This window comes from Mycothermus thermophilus (assembly GCF_041956435.1).
Source record: "Mycothermus thermophilus strain CBS 625.91 unplaced genomic scaffold VTJ04scaffold_1, whole genome shotgun sequence".
Classification (NCBI taxonomy): domain Eukaryota; kingdom Fungi; phylum Ascomycota; class Sordariomycetes; order Sordariales; family Chaetomiaceae; genus Mycothermus; species Mycothermus thermophilus.
Genome location: NW_027191427.1, coordinates 4,630,312 through 4,650,929, shown reverse-complemented (window position 1 = coordinate 4,650,929; position 20,618 = coordinate 4,630,312). Strand labels below are relative to the sequence as shown.

General features: G+C 56.0%; 6 protein-coding genes across 6 annotated transcripts; 2 read left to right on the top strand and 4 right to left on the bottom strand.

The window, feature by feature from the left end:
* Window positions 1-921: 921 nt before the first annotated feature.
* On the top strand, window positions 922-1,327 carry VTJ04DRAFT_1747 (uncharacterized protein; the record flags this gene model as incomplete). Its single annotated transcript, XM_069359468.1, has 2 exons — window positions 922-1,168; window positions 1,257-1,327. 2 exons carry the CDS (start codon window positions 922-924, stop codon window positions 1,325-1,327), a joined length of 318 nt encoding a protein of 105 aa, XP_069224355.1.
* A 2,740-nt stretch (window positions 1,328-4,067) lies between these two features.
* VTJ04DRAFT_1746 (uncharacterized protein) lies at window positions 4,068-6,687 on the bottom strand (the record flags this gene model as incomplete). Its single annotated transcript, XM_069359467.1, has 4 exons — window positions 4,068-5,235; window positions 5,310-6,070; window positions 6,150-6,425; window positions 6,580-6,687. The coding sequence occupies 4 exons, from the start codon at window positions 6,685-6,687 to the stop codon at window positions 4,068-4,070; spliced, it is 2,313 nt and encodes a 770-aa protein (XP_069224354.1).
* Window positions 6,688-7,505: 818 nt separating this feature from the next.
* Window positions 7,506-8,756, bottom strand: VTJ04DRAFT_1745 (uncharacterized protein; the record flags this gene model as incomplete). Its single annotated transcript, XM_069359466.1, has 1 exon — window positions 7,506-8,756. One exon carries the CDS (start codon window positions 8,754-8,756, stop codon window positions 7,506-7,508), a length of 1,251 nt encoding a protein of 416 aa, XP_069224353.1.
* A 1,054-nt stretch (window positions 8,757-9,810) lies between these two features.
* On the bottom strand, window positions 9,811-10,436 carry VTJ04DRAFT_1744 (uncharacterized protein; the record flags this gene model as incomplete). Its single annotated transcript, XM_069359465.1, has 2 exons — window positions 9,811-9,920; window positions 10,304-10,436. 2 exons carry the CDS (start codon window positions 10,434-10,436, stop codon window positions 9,811-9,813), a joined length of 243 nt encoding a protein of 80 aa, XP_069224352.1.
* An 806-nt stretch (window positions 10,437-11,242) lies between these two features.
* On the bottom strand, window positions 11,243-13,119 carry VTJ04DRAFT_1743 (uncharacterized protein; the record flags this gene model as incomplete). The annotated part of the gene is made up of 4 exons (XM_069359464.1): window positions 11,243-11,773; window positions 11,891-12,661; window positions 12,730-12,977; window positions 13,062-13,119. 4 exons carry the CDS (start codon window positions 13,117-13,119, stop codon window positions 11,243-11,245), a joined length of 1,608 nt encoding a protein of 535 aa, XP_069224351.1.
* A 643-nt stretch (window positions 13,120-13,762) lies between these two features.
* Window positions 13,763-14,269, top strand: VTJ04DRAFT_1742 (uncharacterized protein; the record flags this gene model as incomplete). The annotated part of the gene is made up of 1 exon (XM_069359463.1): window positions 13,763-14,269. The coding sequence occupies one exon, from the start codon at window positions 13,763-13,765 to the stop codon at window positions 14,267-14,269; it is 507 nt and encodes a 168-aa protein (XP_069224350.1).
* Window positions 14,270-20,618: the final 6,349 nt, after the last annotated feature.

Below are 20,618 nucleotides of genomic sequence, written 5' to 3'. Positions count from 1 at the left end.
AAAAAAACCAAATTCGCAGCGGCCGCATCTGACAATTTTCCATCTGCTGATCCCAGCGCGCTACGAGAGTAGTTAGGACCGGCGCTGGGTCCCAGGCGCGCGGACCTGGCTCTGATCTTGGATGTTTGAGTTGAGATGGGCTGAGCGTTGCAATCACCTTGACGGCCTGATGATGTGGAATGGATGCCAACAAGCTACGCTCCTCAGTTTCGCCTCTTGTAACCCCCCACACCCCCTTCATTGGCATCCGACTCACGCGACTCGAATCCAAGCTCCAAATCCTCTTAACATGTTTCTGTCCCCCAGTGTCTTACTCGCATGGGCGTTGGGAACGCGTAAAAGGATGAACAACACCATTTGGCATGCCACCGCGTTGGGGGATTGGGTATAAGTGGGGGTCCGCCGAGGACCGGCTGAGAGGCTAGCTTCACTGGGCGCTGCTTTGGGGGTGATGTCATTCGACCACGATGGGCATCCCTCACCACCTGCGAATACACTAGTATGGACAGAGTAGAGCAGACCAGAGAGAAGGCTGGTACGCAGCGACAACCGCGGCTACAACACTATGGAGTGGTCCTCTATCCAGACCGCCAACTATGTCGGATCGATATCCTGATAGGTATTCATCATGGCTGCTTCTCAGGATTACCGCATTCGATGTGGTCAAAGACGTTTGGTGGATGCATCCAAGACAAGAAGAGCTCCCCACCCTCCGCCGCGGAAGGCTTGGCGATCGGCTTCTGGCTGCAAGGCCCACCGGAATTCGCCTCGCCACACTCTTGGCGTTCCTTTCAGCTGAACCTCCAGACGGTTATGGCTGGTGTCTGCTTGGACCAACACTCGTGCTCCCCGGACGCCCAATTCACTCTCCAACCCGGCCCGTGAAGACCCTCATGGCCCCGAGAAGCCAGATCCATCCAAATGGGTCTTCCAATGATCCGCGAGCTGGCCGCGCGGGTGCGGACGCGAAAGAAGCGCGCGTCGGGTGCGAACGGGGACAAGAGGCTGAGGAGTGAGGCTGGAACAAGGCAACTTGGCGAGCGCCACACCGTCAACAGGGGCAGCCAACGGGCCCAGCCGGGAAGCGTGGGGCCAAGAGGTTTTTCTTACGAAATGGTTTGTGGTGAGGCTCAAGTTCCCGGCTGGGCAGAACCGCGCTCTGGGAACCGTCGGGCGAATCAGAAATCGAGATCTCTCTTATCTTGCCGGCCCGCTTTTTCTTTTAAAGATGTTTCCACACACCGTTTCATGCCCAGGACCAGGGCTCGTCAATGGATTCGGAAAGCTTATCAGCACCTTCAACGTCATCCTGTTGTTTAAAACTTGAGCGTGAGAATTTCGCATTTCCTGAATCACAGCGCTGACTGACGGTTTGGTGAGCGGTTTTCAAAGAATGCCCAAAGTGAACACGCCGCTCCAATGCACTGGCCACCAAAGTTTCTTGCTTGCTGCCATTGTTCCAGCTGTTGCGGTTTTTTCCCCTTCTCGCCACCGACGATCAAATCAGGGCTTGAATCGAACTGAGAACGCGCAGCCCTCTCTGCCTTGTTGGTGACCACATGGCCGAAGGCGTTCGGTTTCACATTCGGGACCGGCGAATCTCTTCACTCAGAGCCGGCTGGAGAGCGTCGGCCATGTCCTTTGCTGCATTGCATCGCATGTGTATACATAACTACGTATCTGCCCGGAAGCTGTGTGGAATCCTCGAATTTTTTCGGGTTCTGACGATTGATGATTCGTCCACCTGGGACGTGTGGCAAGAAACCCATCGAGATGTGGCAGCTGCTGTGGTTGGTTGAATGCGCGACCACCGGGCAGGCCGGCAGGATGGGATGGATGTCTGGAAACCCCTGGCCCGGACCCCGACCGAGTGGATGAAGGGCTGGTGCTGCGAAGACGGATGTCACGTCGCCAAGCGGCGACGCCTTTTCCTTATCTTGGCCCCGCCGGATGCCCCATGAAAGGCCAATGAGAGGGCGTGGACAACATGAGAAGCATGGCAACGCCAAAGGGACCAGCCGCTGACCTCGGTCTGCCGGGTTTATTTTCTACTTTGAAGTCGTCATGCGAGAACACTATTACTTTGGTGTTAAAGCCAGTCGCGAAATATGAGTGGCATTGTCTTTCATTTCCCGGCGTTGAAGAGGAAAAACTCTTTTCACCTGGCGCGAGTTGGTGTCTCTGGCCTTGGAGAGCGGTTGGATGAAGAAACAGAGCTGAGGATATGAAGTGCTGCCAACCTGCCCTGTACATATGATGTGTTCTTGCGCGACTGGTGACCATGCTCTTCCGCAAGCATATGAGGTCTCGGCCGATGATGCCTTCCAAGTGAAAGGATCGAGCAACAAAATGAGACGGCACTACTGTGTAGTTCTCAATCCAATCCCTCAACTACCTACATACACAGGACACAATGCATCCAGGATCCATCTGGACGTACTCCGTATTACTCAGGTATCACTTATTCAGTTCTCCCGTATATTGTGACTGTCGATACCTAGTTTCCCCAGGGGCTGTTGCTCACGCCCATCCACACCCGAAACCGTCTCCGCGTACTCCACAGTCGCAGTGTCAATGTCGGTGGCTCCCCGTTCCGATACCCAGCCGAGAATCCCCGGCCCCGGCGCCGGAGCAGATCTCTCATCTGTTTTTTTTGGGTTTCCCTGGCAGCCTGCTTCCGCGCGGGACCAAACCTGAGGTCGCCGGTTGCGACACTTGCGTCCATCTTGACGTGAATGGATAGACTGCAGCAGGCTCCAGTTGGGTGGATCGCTCGACGCTGTCTTCCAATACCCCCTACCCCATAGAAATAATATGGCCCGGGTAGATGGATATACTCCATAGCAACGGTTGCTCTTCTCCTATTGCTGTGTCTTACGTCCTTTGTATCACACGGCTGGAGACCCCGGATGGACATTATCCTCCCAGCCTGATGGAGCAAGAGCGGCATCCGAAAGCCCTGGCTGCATCTGGCCCCGTTCTTGAAGCAATCATCTAGGGCATATCTATGTATCGCAGGTTTTGATAGGCGTCTTTGTTTGTTCTGGAGGGTTCAGGTTCCATGGATGCCGTCTCTGCAGCTGCAAACAATTCGCCCGAAGTACTCCACATGTACAGATCGCCAGTGGCAAAGTCCAGCTGCGAAAGCGGACGAGAGACAGATAAGCTGGGGGCGATCCATCCCTCCCACCCGGTTTGTTTGGCTGAATATATCTACGATCGGCGTCTCTGATATCTAGCCGACATGGCCTCCGGCTTCGGTACAGGTGGACAAAGGCTTCATGATCACAATGAAGGCTGAAATGTCCATGGATGGCAACAATAAAACTCCCTGCTAACTTGGCAGTAAAGCAAGATGGACCTTCAACGACGACTATGGATGTTGAGTTCCGTCAGAGGTGGACATCGTCATCACGCGAGGATATAGTACTCGATTTCTCGACATCCCTTGGACGATTCAACCAAACAGATGCTCCAATTTACAGGTACGGGAGACCGTGAGAGGCAATGAAAACACAATACCTGACTCCGTTCGTCATAATATCATTATGACAGGAGCTCATCCGACTGAACGAATGGATACAAGTATTGACTCTGATGACATTGGCATTATATTAGCTCTCCGTAAGCCCAATTGCAACACCTCCTACACCGTTGACAATTTAGCAAGCATAAACACAGGCCTTAAGAAACCCCATCTGACAAAACCCGAGTCAGTGACGCCTCGCAATGCTGCCCGTCGTGATCCCTGAATGGTGTCCGATCTCAGTCCCTTCCCGCAAAACCTTGCTATAGGCACCTTACCTCCCCCACGCCGACCAAAACAGCCATGAACATAGTACCACATGTAAAAGAGCCCAAGGGAAACTTTCTGCCGTGAATGCCCCTGCCCTGCATGGAACGCCTCCTAGAGCAACAAAACCCAGCCAGTAAGCAGCCTTACCATGCAACGCAACGCCGTCCCTCCGATTCAACCGCCCCGCCCCCACGCTCAATGTCCGCCCCTGAGTTGGAAACCCAATCATTGGACAAAATTACCGACGTCCGTCAGTCCGTCCGGTACGTAGTTAGCAGAAAAGCAGCTCCTCTGCATCCCCCGGCCTGCAGAACTCGTACTGCATGATCGTATGATCCTTGTAGTGCATAATCAGCCTGTACATCTTCGGCTCCTCTGCAGGCGCAGCTACCGACGACGATGACCATGACGGCCGGGACGGCGCCACCGTCGCTGGCCGGCATATCTGCTCCCTACCTGGCCTCAGCCTGAGCTCCCTACCCGGCCTGCATGGGACCGGCGAGACAGCGATACCGATCAGCGTGCACTTGGGCCGGAGGCTCTCCTCCTCGCGACGGGGCACGACGCGCTCCACGCGGAACCCGCAGCGCAAACGCATGCCGTTGACGGACTTGTTGTCGATCCGCGTCATGGTGATGAAGGCGACGCGCCCGCAGGGGGATCCCGCCACGACCAGGCTCAGCTCGGGGACGGGGATCAGCATGCTGACGCGCTCGCAGAAGGGCCGGCCCATGTCCCAGGGAAGGTGTTCGGAGGGAGCGGTGAGGGTGTCGTTTGTGAGCACCATTGCGCATTCTACCCGCGGACTGGAGATATCAAAGGGGATGGCCTCAACATTGGTCTGGTAGGTGCGGAGGAGGCAGAAGTTATTGACGAGGTGTGCGGGGAAGTCGACGTCGAGATACGGTCGGTGTTTCACTTTCACACAGCGCTCCGTCGACTTTGAAAACTCCACAAAGTCTGAGATGCTCTGCAGCCGAGGAGTCTCGCCCAAAGATGGAATGATGCAACGGCTCCAAGGGCAGCCGCCCTCGTCCGCATCAAGCGATGGCGCTTCCCAAGGATCACCTGAGGAACTTCCGAGCGACGAGTTGCTGGAGTTTTGTGAGCTTGGAGGACTCGACGTATCGGCACTTTCGTCAACCGAGTCTTCCTCGTCTTCCTCGATATCTGATATTTTCAGATCGTTCCCAGGCAACGGTAGTCCACGATGCCTGTGGTACCTGATCCGGGTAAGATGCGACCGAAACGCCTGGTCAGGCTCCACGGGAAATTCCTTGATGTAATACAGACTGCAAGTGATGTCGAGATACTTGGCAGGGTAGTCGTTTTGAATCTCATGGTATAGTTCGCCAGAGGGGACGCCGAAAGCCTCGTCGAGGGTCTTGGTCGGCTTAAACGTTCGAAACGGAAGCACAAGTACGCTCCAGCCTCCATCACTTCGTACAATGATTAAATTAGCACATTAAATCTGTAAGGGGATGATGGAATGTGGTGAAAATAAAAGACATACTGGAAGACCGAATCCCTGCTAATTCGACGCGGCCCTAACTGAACGGGCTGTGACTGAGTCCAGATATCGAGAAGCCATATATTCCCGAGGATGTCAATGGCGGCGATCTTCTCTGCGTCCCCCTTCTCGTCGTCGACAAAGGCAAGATTCGGAATGTTGGAGCCGTATGGCCCAAGTGGGAGAACAATCCTCCAGGTCGTGGTCCGCGTCGGAAAGCGTCTTTCCTTCTCCAGAGCCTCGCCACGGGGTAGGGTAGGGCTGTTGTCTGCGGCAGGAAAGTCCGCGCCATTACTCGTCGGCGTCGTGGTAAGCGCAAACGCAAAGACGGTGACCTCGTGTAAGTTTGAGCCGACAGCGATCATGCGTGACTGGGAGTGGATGGCGAGGCCCCAAGCCGACTTGAGCACGTTCTCATGGAAGAACAAGCTGGGCTGTAGGTGGCCTCTCGAAGTTGGACTACCGCCGCGTGCCATCTGGTTCGCGCTGTTTGCCCGGATACAGCCCGCAATCGAGTGGGTGTAGTAGGCTGCCACATCTCCGTCGTCAAACGCAAACAGAACAATCTCCAAGTCCCCGAGATTTCCCACGATGAGGTGGTTGATCTGGTGGGGGAAGTGGAAATCTATCGCAACCGCATCCACCTTTTCGGCAATCTTGGAGGGTCGCGGGTGGAGGATGAGCGATGGCGGGGGAAGGATCTGGGGGCCGCACCGCCGAGGTTGGTACACGTAGATCCTGTCCTGGTACGCAGCGAAGTAAAGCTGATGAACAGCCCAAGTGTCAGCGCTCCAGATGCCGTCCGCATGCAACAACAGAACTCCAACAAAGTAGGATTCGCACATTGTACCGCTGAGACAGAGCCGTCAGGTTATTCCTCGTCAAGGCTATCCTGGGAAAGCCGTGAGGTGCGTGCTCGTGATGGGAATCGCCATCACCAGGCATTTCATGAGCCAGCGAGGACTCCAAGTCATCCATCCACAAGGGGTCGCCGCCCATGATGTCGTCGTCGTCGTCGTTATCGTCATCATCGGTAAAATCTGCGTCGACCATCATGGCGAGGCTGCCGGGCGTGGCGAAGACAAACGCTTTGAGATCTTCGCGGATCCCTTCACCGAACTGACCAACTCGCAAAAAACGATTAGCCAAGGGGACCCCCAACTGTCGGTACTCGAAGAATCGATGGACGCGCGTGGCACGCAATGCAAATCAGGACAGTGGAGAGAGCTCAAAGACTATGGACCGCGGCCGACGGTGGCTCCGAGTTTCTTACCCTCTGTTCGGCAGTTTGTATGGAGCATTTCTTGCCGATGTAGAGCTCATCGCGGAACTCAACAAGCTCCGGGTCGCCGGCGTCTCTGGTTTCTGAATTTGTGTCCATCCTCAGTTCCGGTGTTTGATCAAACAACCTGGGAGAGGCCTGGGAGGCATTGCGAGAGGATGACGCGAAGGCCAACTACTTGGAAGATGCGCGCGGGGTTGAAGAGAAGTCGGAGCCGAACGGGCGCTCCTGAGGCTGAGCGAAGCCGTCGCAAAGAGGACAGTTTATGTGGAGTAGAGCCCTGGGGAGGTATCGCAAGCCTCTCAGGACACCTAAGTCGTGCTACTTCGGGTTGGGTGTTAGGTTGTTGGGAGGAAAGGTGAACCGAAAGCTTCGGTTCCAAGGTTTCCAAGTCGATGTATCTCTCCGACCGAGCTCCCCCCCAGGAACGCAGCCGGCCTGCTGGTGATAGTTATCGATAAGCCCATAGTGGAGTTACACAGGTGGAGTGGGGCCAGCTTCCGGCCGCTGTACCCCCAGGCTTCGCCGCGCAGATGACGACACCGATGGGAGGAACTCCCGCGATTACCCCACACGAAGGTACCTCTACGGTAATACGAGCCGAGTTGTAAGTCCAACATCACGTACCTCTGCAAGTCAAGCCAGTGCCTAGGTGATGCAAGCACCACCGCAAAAATGGACCCTCCATGATATATTTGTGCATTGTAGACAAGTATTGTACATATACATGGTATCAAAACGTTCTACGAGCAAACCCCAAGTCCTGTCGTCTTTGGCCCTGTTCCCAATTCCCACGTCCCTGTTAAGTCAAGAGTAGATTCCCACGAGAAAATCCAACGCCTGAACCAACCCGTGCCATATATTTACCAAAATCCCAAGATATCACACCCTTCAAACCAACATGCGCCATGCGTCTTCTACTCCAGGCCTGCTCGCATCAGCTCCACGAGGTCTTTCATCCGGTAGTCCAGCACGGGCGTTTCCCAATCGTCCTCCAAGAGGGCGTACGACTCCTTTTCGTTTTCGTGGGGCTTTCGCGGGTTGATGGCCCAGTATCCAAAGTCGGCGTCCACCACCTTGAGGTATCGAAGCAAGTTTTGCCAATAATTGGCGTCGCCCTGGCCGGGGTTCACCGGCGCTCCGAACTCGCCGATCCAAACAGGCGCAATGTCTTGCTCGACAATGTACGCCCAGTTTTTGCGCATCGACTGGACAAAGCTCGGGTACGTCCGCTGAGCGTAGCGCCCGCCCAAGCTTCCCCAACCGCTCCACGAGTAGACATGGGCCGAGTAGACGACGCGATCGGGAACGTCGAGCACAATGGGCCGGCGCGCCACGCCCGTCAGGTCATTTTGCGACTCAGTGCCGCCCACGATGATGAGCCAGTCCGGGTTCATGCGCAACAGGCGGTTGCCGGCGCGCTCGGCCGCCGCCGCCCACCGCTCCCACGGCATGGTCCCCCACAGGCCGCGCACCTCGTTGCGCAGGTCGGCGCCGATCACGAGCGGGTTGTCGACGAACCGCTTCATGACCTCCTCCCAGTGCTCGATCCACTCCTCCTCGGTCTGGCGCACGCGGCAGAAGATGGAGGGGATGTGATCATTCGCCCAGCCGCTGTCGCAAGGGTCAGCACCACAACACCACGTGGCAGTCGTGATGTGATCATTCACGATGACTGCGATGCCCTGAGCGGTGAGGGCTTCGACGACGGCAGCGAAGATGTCCAGGGCGCGGCGGCCGGCCAGGTCCGGGTTTGCGCTCAGCAGATGCGGGGCCACGACGGGGTTCTTGATGACCAGCTCGTCCGAATAGGGCAGGCGCACCGTATTGAAGCCCATGCGGCGGATGGTCCGGGCGATGTCGTCACGGTGACGCACGTCCAGGCCGCCGGGGACGAAGAGCTCGTCGGAGCCGCCGTACCAGTTGACCGCGGCCAGCTTAAAGCGGCGGCCATTGGCGTCGACAATGTCGCGGCCCCGTGTGCGCAGCGGCAGGGTGTAGTTGGGCGACGAGAGGAATGAGTCGTCGATCGGCGGTGGGAGCGGACGCTCGGCGAACTTGCGAGACTCCGGGTCGGGGATCCAGGGTCTGTGGAGCCGGGACTCGGACCGATAGAGGTAGTACAGCACGGCGGCGCCAAGCAAGGCGGCCGCTAGTAGGAGGTACATTCGAAATCGCTGCCGAAGTGTCGACGATGGCCTGGCCTTGTTATGGTGGTGGGAAGCATGTAATAATGGGGTTAATGTTGGCGATGCCGGGGCTGCAATCGGCAGAACAATGGGTTCGGCTTGTTCCTTGCGGAAGGAAAGCCAGGAGAGCCCGGACCCCATCTTGCCAGGCCCGGCGCAGCCTCGTAAGGCTGGCAGCTGAACCACGATGCCAAGACCGGGCTGTGCTGACGAGCGGAAGCGGGGCAAGAGGTGGGGTATCCGGTTTGTGTGCTTGGGGACTCCGGAATCCGGAATAGGTGTGCCAGGGCAACGGTTTCTCTTTTTGTCTTGCTTGGAATTGAAGGCCTGTAACTGCTCAGGTCGATGTCTCTTCGAAACAGAGAAGGTCAGCCAGGAGGAAGAGGGAGTGTGGTTGACACCTTAGCTTATGGAAGACTCAGTCATCACACCGACCTTTTCCAGGCGCAGGTGTGGTCTCCGAGCAGAGTTGTGTGGGGGGAAGGGGGGGCTTGATATTGCCAACAGAGAAACCCGGTGCTTGGGAATAGGGGCATTACTCGAGCCGTAAGAGTGACGGGGTGAAGACTGGGTTAGATATTATAGTACATGTGCCAGAGACACGGACAAGGCGGGATGCGGCATCGCCCAACGACCTCGGTGACAGACTGGACACGGCAGCCACGCAATCCTTAGGCTTCCGCCAGGGCAACAATGGAAAAGTGGGTGCTGTCACTAGCCAAATCAACAACAGAAGCCAGTCACTCCAAAGGTTCAAAAGTACCTCAATGGTGTACTACGAGCTGCCTTATATCCATCTGCTCGCAAGCCACCGGTCAGCCCGGAAGGTCCGGAGTCACCATGCCCCGAGAAAAAGGCGAGCCACAAAAATCCTACCTCAACTCCAAAGAGCCCGAAGGAAATGAAAGACGCAAGTGGAAGCGATCCGGAGGGAACGGTATTGATAGACAATAAGGACACGCCAACTTGGAATGACGTGGTTTGGGTTACCGATTGACATGGCGACGCCGAAAAGAGTTCCCAACTGGGCAGGTTAGGCCGCCGGCTGGTAGTTTTGGGAGAACTCCGGCTTCTCCCCGCTTCCCGAATGCGGCCATGCCCATTGCTGCGGCTGCTGCAGGCTGGCGTCACCAACATTCCGGGCTGGGGCATCACACTCAGCACGAGCGAGCAGATGCCCAAATGGTCCAAATTGTTTGGTGTTGGGTTGCCGTTGGCGCGTTGGAATGAATGAACATAGGTACATACTCCGTAAGCAGCACATGAAACAGGCGAGGGTTGCGAACAACAAGCAATTGCATTGATTGCCGACATGGTTCATTGAAGAAGCCGTAGGTCGGGAGAATTGGATTGTGACAGGACGAACTGCACGTGGAATTCAGGGATGAGCAATCGACGGTCATCAGCATGGACATTTCATTAGGTATGACTATGGTGTACTTGGTATGAAGATTTATTCACTCGATCCGCCTTCTACCCAACCCAATGGCGGAGATATCAGCAAGTCTAAAATATGGAAAATTGACATGACATGAGAGAAGAGAATTGAAGAAAAAGCACAATCAACTCCGCCAACGCCAACCACCTTTGAAGCTGGCATCGATCAAGTCCTCCCAAAAAACAATGCGCTGAGCCTCTTGTAACCGCAGCTTGGCCCATCTGGCCCTCCAATCACTTTGTTCTCAGCGCCTAGAAGTATGTCATGCTCGTCGAGGTATCACGACTGTGGCTGACCCGCCATCCCGTCCATTCCATCCACCCAAAGTTCCTTTGCGCCATATCTTCTCCACGTTCCAGCACACTCTGGTGTTGTTTGGAGTTCGATGATAGGAAAGGTGGCGCATGACCAAAGCCCGAAGGTCCGAGCATGGGCAATCGCCACACTCGAGACGAAGAATGGGAGGCGTTGGTCGTAGGATGTTGTGGCGCGAGGCGACATGCCGATTGAGCAGCGATTTCTTCCATCGTCGGCCAGCACCCGCCCGTCCCGAGACATCCGAGATCCCGTCCATTCCGCCCCGGGACTGTCGTCCTCATCTCAAATCGTGACAAATGCGACAATGATTTCTTTTCCCCCTTTCCTTCCTTTTCTGGTCGCAAACCCGGATCCTATGACTCCTGAATTCGCCTTCGGCCTGCCAGTCGCGTCGCCGTCGTTACCTCCCGAATCAACCCCTGAAAGTGGTGAGACAAAGGCCCCCCTCGACAGAGTCTCGAGATGGACGTGGTGATCGGCGAAAGGCGTAGCACGGAATCAACATCAACAAGGACGTCGCTGGCTCAAGACACGGTCTGATGGATGAACAAAAAAGCCGTTCGCGGCCGTTCGTTTGCCGAAGAACGAGTCTATTATTATCGAGAAGACGGAATAAAAAAGATTTCTTGCGAACTGAGGGGTATTTTTGCTCCTTTCGTTTTCCTCCCTATTTTTTGCGCTTATCGATCGTCGTAGTAATCAACTCTCATCATAACCGGTTCATGCCAAGCGGGTTGACGTATCGATCCTGCTGCTGTCCGTACTGCCCGTATTGTGGGTACTGTTGTCCGTAGGGCGACGTCGGCCTCGCGAACGTTTCTCGCGCGTCCCAGCGGGCGGCGGTTTGCTGCGGCGGGCGTGGGCTCGAGAAAGACCGTGCGGGGGTCTGGTATCGCGCCGTGGTGCCGAAGAAGTCGGGAGTGCGGCGCCCGCTTTCGTTGCTGCCTCCCGTCATGTGCGCGTAGTCATGGCTGCTCTCCGGGCTGCTCATAGGCGACCGCGTATGCGTGGGGGAGACGGTAGTCACTACGGAGGGTGTTACTGATTCGTCCATAGTCTTCCCGGCGGTGTCCCGGGACAGCATCTCGTACGAACGTGTATCTTTCTTGAGATCGTCCAACCGGGCATCGACCGAGACAAACTCCCGCTTGCCCCGGTTGCCCAAGGACGCAAACAGCTCAAACCAGCCGGTGAACATGGACCAGCGGCCAAGGAGAAGGAGGAGCCAAATGCCGTTCATCTATAAAGCAGAACAAATATCGTTAGCGAATGTGTCCGTTTTCAAGGATTCCCTATCCTCCCGCGCCCCCCGGCTAGCCTTGTCCCCAAGGCAGCCGGGCCAGAATGTATTACGTACCGACAAGAGGAACAAGACAGCGCCGACGGTGGTCATGCTGAGAGCGAGGTCGCCGGCTTCAGTCAGGCACTTGTTCTTGTCGCCTCCGTTGAAGGCGAGGCAGAGGATCCAAGGCTTCGCGAGATCCTTGTTGGTCATGACGTGCTGGACCTGGGCATCCTGGAAAACGAAGATGATGGAGAAGAAGATGACGTCGGCAACAATGATGAGGACGATGGCGATGCCCCTCCACTGGAGGGCGATGACGCGGCGCACGCGGCGGTAGGCCTGCTTCGGGGTCATGGTCCGGATGCTGTTGGTGTACGAGGGCATGCCGGAGCCCTCGGTCGACGCGCTGTTGTCGGCGAGCGAGGCGAGGTAGACCTTGATGCAGTAGCCGAACGTGGCGAACTGGATGATGATGGTCAGGCCTGCGAAGATGAGCAACGGGATCCAGAGATCCGCGAGGTTGTTCTTGTGGTTGATGTGGCACGTCTGGCCGAACCGAAACGACACGCCGCTCATGACCAGGGCGATCGCGACGCCGACGATGGGGATGCCCCAACCAGAGAGCTGCGACAGCCACATGAAGTTGCGCCCGACAACGACCTGCCAGCAGATTTGAAGGTGCAGCGACACGGCGCGCAAGAACACCCACATGACGCCAGCCCAGCCGCCCATGAGGAGGAAGAAACCCGAGGCGGCGCACGTAGGATTCGTCTTCATGTCGTGCGGCGTGATATCGTCAAAGCAGGCCTCCGGGTTCGCGGCGAGCGGGATAACGAAACCGAGCTGTTCGAGTTCAGGAGTTAGCAAGGCAAACTAGGACTACCGCCGAATGACAACCCGGCAGAACCTACATTCATCAGGGCCACGGCCACCGTGAGACTGATGCTCAGGTAATGCCTAAACGTCTTCTCAACGGGCAGGACTGCCCACGAGAGCAACAAGAACACGCAGCATACTGTGCCAGCCACCGCAACCCAATTGGCGCCCTCCTCCACTGTGTTGAAGCTGTCAGGGTACACCCAATTTGTCAATGGGCATGGCAAGCAGCATGTGATGTTGGCGTTTAGAGGGTGTTCCTGACAGAACCGCCCTTCGACGACTGCAGTCCAAGTTAGTACCCTTGCGGTCCCTTTCTCTCTTCGTTCCCAAGACCGCCTTCATGACCGCCATGCTCGCCACTTACAGCCGTCATTTGTGTAGTTCGCCGCGTCAAGAAACGGCACCGGGCAGGCCAACGCCATTTTGAATTATGTCTCGTCTCGCTTTGTCGATTAATAGCCCCGTTGATGGTCGGTTCCTCCGCTATGAGGCCGGCTGCCTCAGTCCAATTGCAAGTCGTCCAAGTTGCACCCAATCCTCTTCAGAACCCTGCCCTCCGAGTCCGTTCCTCGAATTCCAGCTCCAAGGGATCGTCTCGGCTCGGCCCGCGGGTTCGTGGTCGTCAAGTCGGCGGTATGTGACCGGGAACCGGCTATGTATCAGAAGTGCGCTTCCACGCGTTACGTCCTATACGCCCATCGAGGTTCGGCTGGAAATCGCTCGGCTTGCTTGCTGCTATCTGGATGACTTGTTCAAGGGACAGAGGCGATTATCGACTCTCTGGCGTCGCAACTTCGAATATTACTAGGCTCCCTCCACACCGAATGTCCCCAGGAACTCGGGAAGAATTGTGGCGGATGGTTCTGTGTAACAAGACGGAATGCCCCCGGGCTCAGACAAGGAAGAAACTCGAGGTCGGGTACAAGTACATTCGTGAAGAAGTGAAAACACAGGAAAGGGAAAATCCCAGAAGGAGAAGAACAACAGGAGGCAAGACGGAGGACACCCGGAGGGTCTCCCGGGGTGCGGCAGCATATGTAACATCCGCAGACCTGTTGAGCGACGATGCTGCGTGCGAGCCCACTTGGGCCATGGCAGACGTGGATGAGGGGGGGTGACAGCAGGAGTGCCGGGGGGGAGGGGAGGGGTGTACACTACGTCGGCTCTGTGGAGACGGTGTCAGAGTCGCATGGCAGCGAAGCGTTAGCGCAACCTAGCGCATCGCAACGGACGGGACACACATTTCGCCAGGCGGGTGGACCGAGCCGAACCAGGCAGGAGGGCAACGAGAGAGACAATGAGCACGCGGGCGACCCTGGCCAGCCCGGTTCCCTCGAAGGTCCCCGCTGCGCTATTCGGCCGGCCGAGGTTGAATTCGCAACGGCCGCGTCTCATTGGGGAGAAGCACCTCCGGGGTCGACGGGGACCTATGGGAAGCACGAGAAGCCTGCCAAGAATTCGGCGAGACCCCCGAGCGGCAGGACGACCACGCAGAAGTCGACCTGCTGGAAGGCCAAGGCTTGGCCAAGAAAGATGCAGGTCAGGGATCACAAAGCCACCTCCGCCCCCTGACCCAACGACGGCGCGCTGCCTGGCCCACCCATTTCGTGCAGAGGTCTCGGGAAGGGAGGGCACTTGCGGCCTCCGCTCCCCGTCCCTCCTTGGCGTGGCCACATTCTTCAACGCCTGGCGCAGGGAAACCCCTCGCACTGTGTCGCTGTGGTTGTGGCCGCCAGGCGCGTTGGCAGCGTCGTTGGTGATGGTGACAGACAGACGGGAATTGTGGCATGGCATGGCAGAATCTATGTCGTCTTTCAGCCAATTTGGTGTCCGTGGTTGTGTCACCTCCATCCTCATGGTTGGACATGAGACGCTGAATAGCTCGATCTTGAGATCATGGCACAGCAACGTCTTGGAGGAGGTCGAAGCCATCACATCACCATCTATCGAACTGATGAGGATGGGGTCGGGATTGTCCCGGATGACATACCCACATTGCCATTATATTTGCCTACGGCTTCGGTCCCGGAAATGTGTCACAGCATTCCATTGATGGTGAGATTGCGGATCAGACGCTCGGGTTGGGCGGAGGAAGGTTAGCAGTCCGAGAAGCTTTTTTCTCCAACGGACCTCCTTGTGAAAGCTTCCGTCATGTCTCAGGGCACACGGACAGCTTCAGAAGAGCGCCAAGTTCGGTCCAGGTGGATGCGGTTCCACGAGGCCAACGGGGTGTCCAAAACATCGTCATGTCAAGCGTAGAATATCCTTGCTGGCCACGGATTGCGTTCGGGGCCAGTCCGTGTCGACGTGGAGACGCCATCGACACTTCGGGGAGGTCAACCGCAGCTCCGAAATGCCATGCTGATTTTTCAGACGATGCTCTCAGACCAGGCTGGTCCTGTGAATATTCATTGACCAAGGGCCCAGAACCATCCTATCTTCAGCACGGGCACTAAAAGCCTCAGCGTTGAGGTCAGTCCCAATGACCGGAATCACCGACTTTCATGCTGTGCAAGGTAAGCAATAGATGGACGGCACGCAACGGCATCGCCAAGTGAATGACGGGCTGAGCGACATGTCGCACGGCCTTACGTCGACTTACATCGCCGACAAACCTGCAGATATGGGCTTCGACATGGCCACTCTGAAAAACGCCAAGCTTTGCAGAAAGGCCTGCTTCACAGCCCCTTCGAGTAGACCTTCGTCGGGGACCTGCGTGGTTTCAAGGGCGACCGGCTTGCTATCGAACAAGACTTACTTGGCGGCAACACAAAAACATGAGATTGGTTACCGTCGGTTGACGCCGAAACAACTCTTACGGAGGGCATATCTCTTAAGAGAAATAACACAACAGTACCACTGCCAGCAATAACTCTCGTCTCACAACACCATCGTCGTCCTTCACTGTACTGTATGTTCAGGCTTGATTTCGCACCGTATTTCTACCACCTACACTAGCCTCGCTGCCATACGCCCCCCTGCAAGCAATCTCCGCGCCAACTTGGCCGAGCTGTGAGAATCTCGCGCCACTGAGCGTCAATGCCGCGTCCCACGAGCGGCGCACGAGGGGCAAACCCATCCACGGCCTGCGACTGGCCAGTTCCTCCTGGCCTTCATCCCACTTCTTCACCCAGTCGCATCGTGTCGTTCACCGAACCCACCGGCATTCCGCTCAGCGGCGGGGATATTGCAGCGCCGGGCGCGCCTCCAGGACACCGAGTATGTCCCGGAGCATGCCGTACGCCGCGCTCCGGGAGGGCGGGGTGGAAGGGACGGGAAGGAGATGACCCGGCGTCGCGGGGAGAGGATGAAAGACGGTGGATGGAGGAGATGCGTGTGTCCCATCAAACTTGCCCAGTCGCTTCGCCTCGCATGGTAGTATTGACGAGAGCGGTGATTGGATTGCTCGCTGGCTCTCCTCTCGTCCTCTTGCAGCCTCGAAACAACGATTGTCGGCAGCATATTGCACGCCCAACAAGCGAGAGGTTGATTGCCGATGGGCTGCTGCAGAAGGCGGTCAAGCCCTTCTCGTCCAGCCATGATATCAAGATGCGGGGGGGTTCACCACACCCAAAAGCCTCTTCATTGTGTAGAGATCACAGATCTGCAGCTAGCGATGCGGGGAAGGTCAGCTGCTCGAAGCCATTCGTTTCAGCCCCTCATTTCTTGTGGTGAGGATGGTCCAAGATGTTGTCATGAATGGGACGAGAGGTTGACAGCATTCAGATCGGCTCGTCATCGCTTTAGTTTGCCTCTAGCCGGCCGCCGGCGCCTAATGACAGGACTGCCTTTGCCTGATGGGATTTTCCGCCATCGCCGACCTGCCAGATCGCCTGACCGCAGTCTGGACCGGACATTACACTATTCCCATACCGACTGAGTATGTGCATAGAATGAAAGTTCTCTGAGATGCGCGCGATGTACTGGATGATGTTTACACAGTACTTCCATTGAAGCGTCAAATCGAACGGGCTATCCATCGGAAATCGGGCCGCATGGAGAACACACTTGGTGGTGACACAAAACGGGCGGCAGATCCCAACCGCGAGACATGATCATCCCCAAATCCGAGACACCACCACTGAGCAGCCAAGATAACCTAGATTGGGCTTGACTTCAGCATCGCACACAGCTCAAAGGATGTCATCTGCAATAACGATAACGTTGCTGCTTGGAAGGAAGCCCGTCATGGGTTACGATAAAAATAAGACCACGAGGCCAAACTTGGACAAGGTCATCCACGCCATGTGGCAGATGGGTGGCGGGAATAAAGTAGCCCTGGTCATTGATCCCCCCGTCGTCCGCTCGTGGTGTTGCAGTGGCGTCCACCAGCCTCCTCTTACCCCACGCCGCCGGCCATGTTGGCGATGTTTTGTCAAATGACAAGCGCACCAAACACAAACGAACACAACGGTTGTGGTTGTGTTGAAGCGACAGTCGTTGTGTTAGCGTTATGTCAACGTCGACGATCAAAAGAAGCAAAACAGCAGAAACAGCCGTGTCGAGCTGTCGATCCGGCGCGATCCGAGCGCACGAGCCTTTGGAGGCGGAGACACCACGCACGCGGACACACACACGCAACAGAGGGATGACTCTCGGATTCTGGCGGCCGAGAGAACCCTGTCCCCTCCCGTCTTGCCGAAGGGGCTTGCGGTGCTTCTCGAAGAACGCCACGCGTGGAGCTATGGGATTCTGAGACGTGTGGCGCTGGACTAAACCGACAAAACGGTCCAAGAGCCCTCCCGCAAAAGGACAACGTCTTGCATCTTGCAGCTGTCGGTCCCAGAAAGTGTGGCCTCGCTTATAGATGATCAACCACCACAAACTCAGAGCGAAGACAAGTGAAGTTTTGTTGAGATCTTCATTCCCCCCGGCCTCCTCGCTTGCGTTGTCACATAAACCTAACCCCTCCTGGGGAGCGGCCTGTTGTGTCATCAAGCAGTCATCAAGTCATACTTTGGCAGCTGATGGTTGTGTCAGTTGTTGGTGGTTTGTGATGATGGCGTTGGCCGTTGGTCATGGAGAGCGGGCCGGCTGAATGAGACTACGTATACGTAATTGCCGACGAGAACTACGGAACATAGAATGACACTATATGTACGCCTTGACGTTTTGCCTGCGACCACATAGGGCAGATGCAACCTCAAGTCCAAGGCCAACAATCAACATCATACCAGAACAAGGGTGAAGCGAGAAAATAGAAGCATGAGTGTGGTGCAGTATTGTTTTCAAATTATCATGTCTGGATTGGCACATCGCCCAGAGCAAGGCCCGTACACACCGGGCGTATGAGTACGGGGTACGGAGTAACTACGTATGTACAGACATGGACGTCGGACCGTCTGGAGTGTTTGCGGTCAATCTTCTGACCACAAGACAGACTCGGAATGATCATGGACGGAGAGAGCCGTCGGGCTGGCAACATCTTCTCCCCGCTGGAGAGTTGGAAAATTGACTTTTCCAGGACAAGCAGCATGCATGAACCAATGGCGGCGAAAAAGAGAAGCTTCAGGTTAATGGCCGTCCTTCCCAGAGAACCGCAGCGTTGCAGCGCAGGCCGGTTCCTGCGCATAGCACTCACGGATAATGTGAGTTAGTCAGCTCGTGGCCCAGCTCGTGTGTTCTTTGCCGGCCTTCGCTTCCATGCAAGTTGAGATTGCATTGTGACGAACGAACTTGGCTGTCGCCAAAGATTGTTGTTGCCCACTTGTTGCTGTTCTTGAAGTCGCAAGTGGTGAAGCAGCTCGGCGGTCTCGGCGACGAATAGGGGGGCGATATTTTTTCGCGAGGTTTTTATCATCTCCCCTCTTTGCTCTGCCAGCCAACTTTCATAGAATGACTGCGGCAGATAGAAGAGTCGAAACCATTCTGATACATCTTGACTTTTCATAGTTGGTGATGTTATGGTTCGTCCGAACCTGGTTCAACGACGATGGCACGCGACGAAGTCCGGTTGCCCTGGACGCATGCGCCGGAAACCCGGCTTCTCGAGACGCGGTGTCATTCCGCCAAAAGCAACGTGGAAAGAAAATCCCCGAGCGCCTCCCAAACCCATGGCTGGTGATGTCCGGGGAAGAAGGGGCGAAAAAGTGGACAGAACACACACAAACACACACGAACACTGTGAGAAGGCTGGCGAAGGGGAACGAACCAAAAAGCGTGGATCGAGGGAACGCGCTAAGCAGCATTTGGCTTCATCTCCGCGACAAGGCCAAGGGAGCCCTGGAGAGCCTGGGGTCGGGTGGAGGGGCAACGGCAGCAACAGTGTCTGACACCCCATCAGGAGAAGCCATTCCCGAAATCGACAAGCGTCGCCCATTGACGGTTGTTTCATGCCAAGCCGGTCCCTTCACACGTTCTTGACCCCTTTCCATGTTCGGCTTGGCGTTGGCGGCGTTTCGACTGGCCCTGTCGTGGGGATGGTGGAGCCCGGAGTGCGGAGGACCTCCGAAGAGGCACGGCTTCCCTAGTGTACTCCATAGTGAAGTCTAAGCGACGGAAGACTGGTTTTCGACGCCAATTTCGTGCGCGCGCTCAGTCTACTACTACTTAATATAGTGCCAATGGGCCAGTTCTGTAACTGCCACTTGTTCCAACGTGGCTAAGAGCCAGTTTGCGGCGAGGAGGCGGTTCATGACATGCGAAGAGCGCCGTAATGGTACTTCATCTTCCTATCTGGTACTCCGTATTCTCGAAGAAATGAAGAAACCTCTCTGCCTGTGCTCCGGGTGTCGATCCCGAGACTTTTCCCCCCTTTATTTCTTTTTTCTCCGTTCGAGATCTCTTTCTTCCCCTCGACGGTCGAGCACACGGGCATAATTCCCAGATGGTCATGGACTCTTTTCTCATCTTCGGTAACGACCGAGAAAAAACCCAAGGGATGCGACGATTGGCTGTTTTCCGTGGCCATAAAGGAGCATTTCCCTTTTATGGAAGTTGAACCTTTTCTCATTGGCCCGTTGGCGCCAATTTTTTCGACCTCCTTCCTCTCGGGAGACCGGGACAGGCAGCGTCTCCGTGCCTGATCCAAGACGCCGGATATGGACTTTCATTTCCCTTCTGTCAAGCAGAATGCCACACAAGGCTGTTTTGGATGGACATTGAGCGAAAACGTACAAAGACGATCTCTTCTCAGACTTCTTGTTTTAACCAGAATAGAACAATGAAGCGCTCGCACAACCGGTTGGCAGTCCTGGGCTTCCGATAACCACCTACCTAGGTAGTGTAGATTTGACTACCTGTACCTACCTACAGCCTCGGAGCATGATCGCTGAGTCAAGTTGCCGCGAGGTCCGCGAAATCTGGGTCTTGTCAAATTTTTGCCCGCTTCATCAGTTAACGAAAAAGGCATCCACGGCGTCACTGGCGAGAACGGGCGAAACGAATCCATGGCCCCGGAATTTCACGTTGACGCTGCCCAGCGAGTTGACGAGTTCCAAATTCCTTGGTACCGGCCGTGGCTAAAGTGCGCGCGAGCTACGGAGCGCTCCCCGGGCGACGTAGCAATACTCCAGACCTTAGGGGTTCACAGTTCTGCTACCTACCACTAGCGCCCAGTGTGATCGCAAAACCTCGTTGCGTTGTGAAGTGCGGTACAATACCACCACCAACACCAGTCGAAGTGGGCATTGTATTTCTCTGGGTCGGCTGTGTGCGAGCCGGAGACAGCCGGCGATATGCTAGAACACGGGGCCGCGTCCTGTCCAACCCAAGAACCTAGAACGGCGGTTCAATTGTATGGCTGCGGACCTGCCGTTAAGTAGCGTGAAGCCGCGAATCGTTACGATGGACGGTTAAAGACAGTGACATCTGCATGTCATCCTCGCCATGCAGACTAGAGACGGCGGATACCTGTCCAGTTGCCTTTACGAAAGTGTACCCATTAAATTTTTTTTTGAACTACACCTGGTTTGATGTCAAA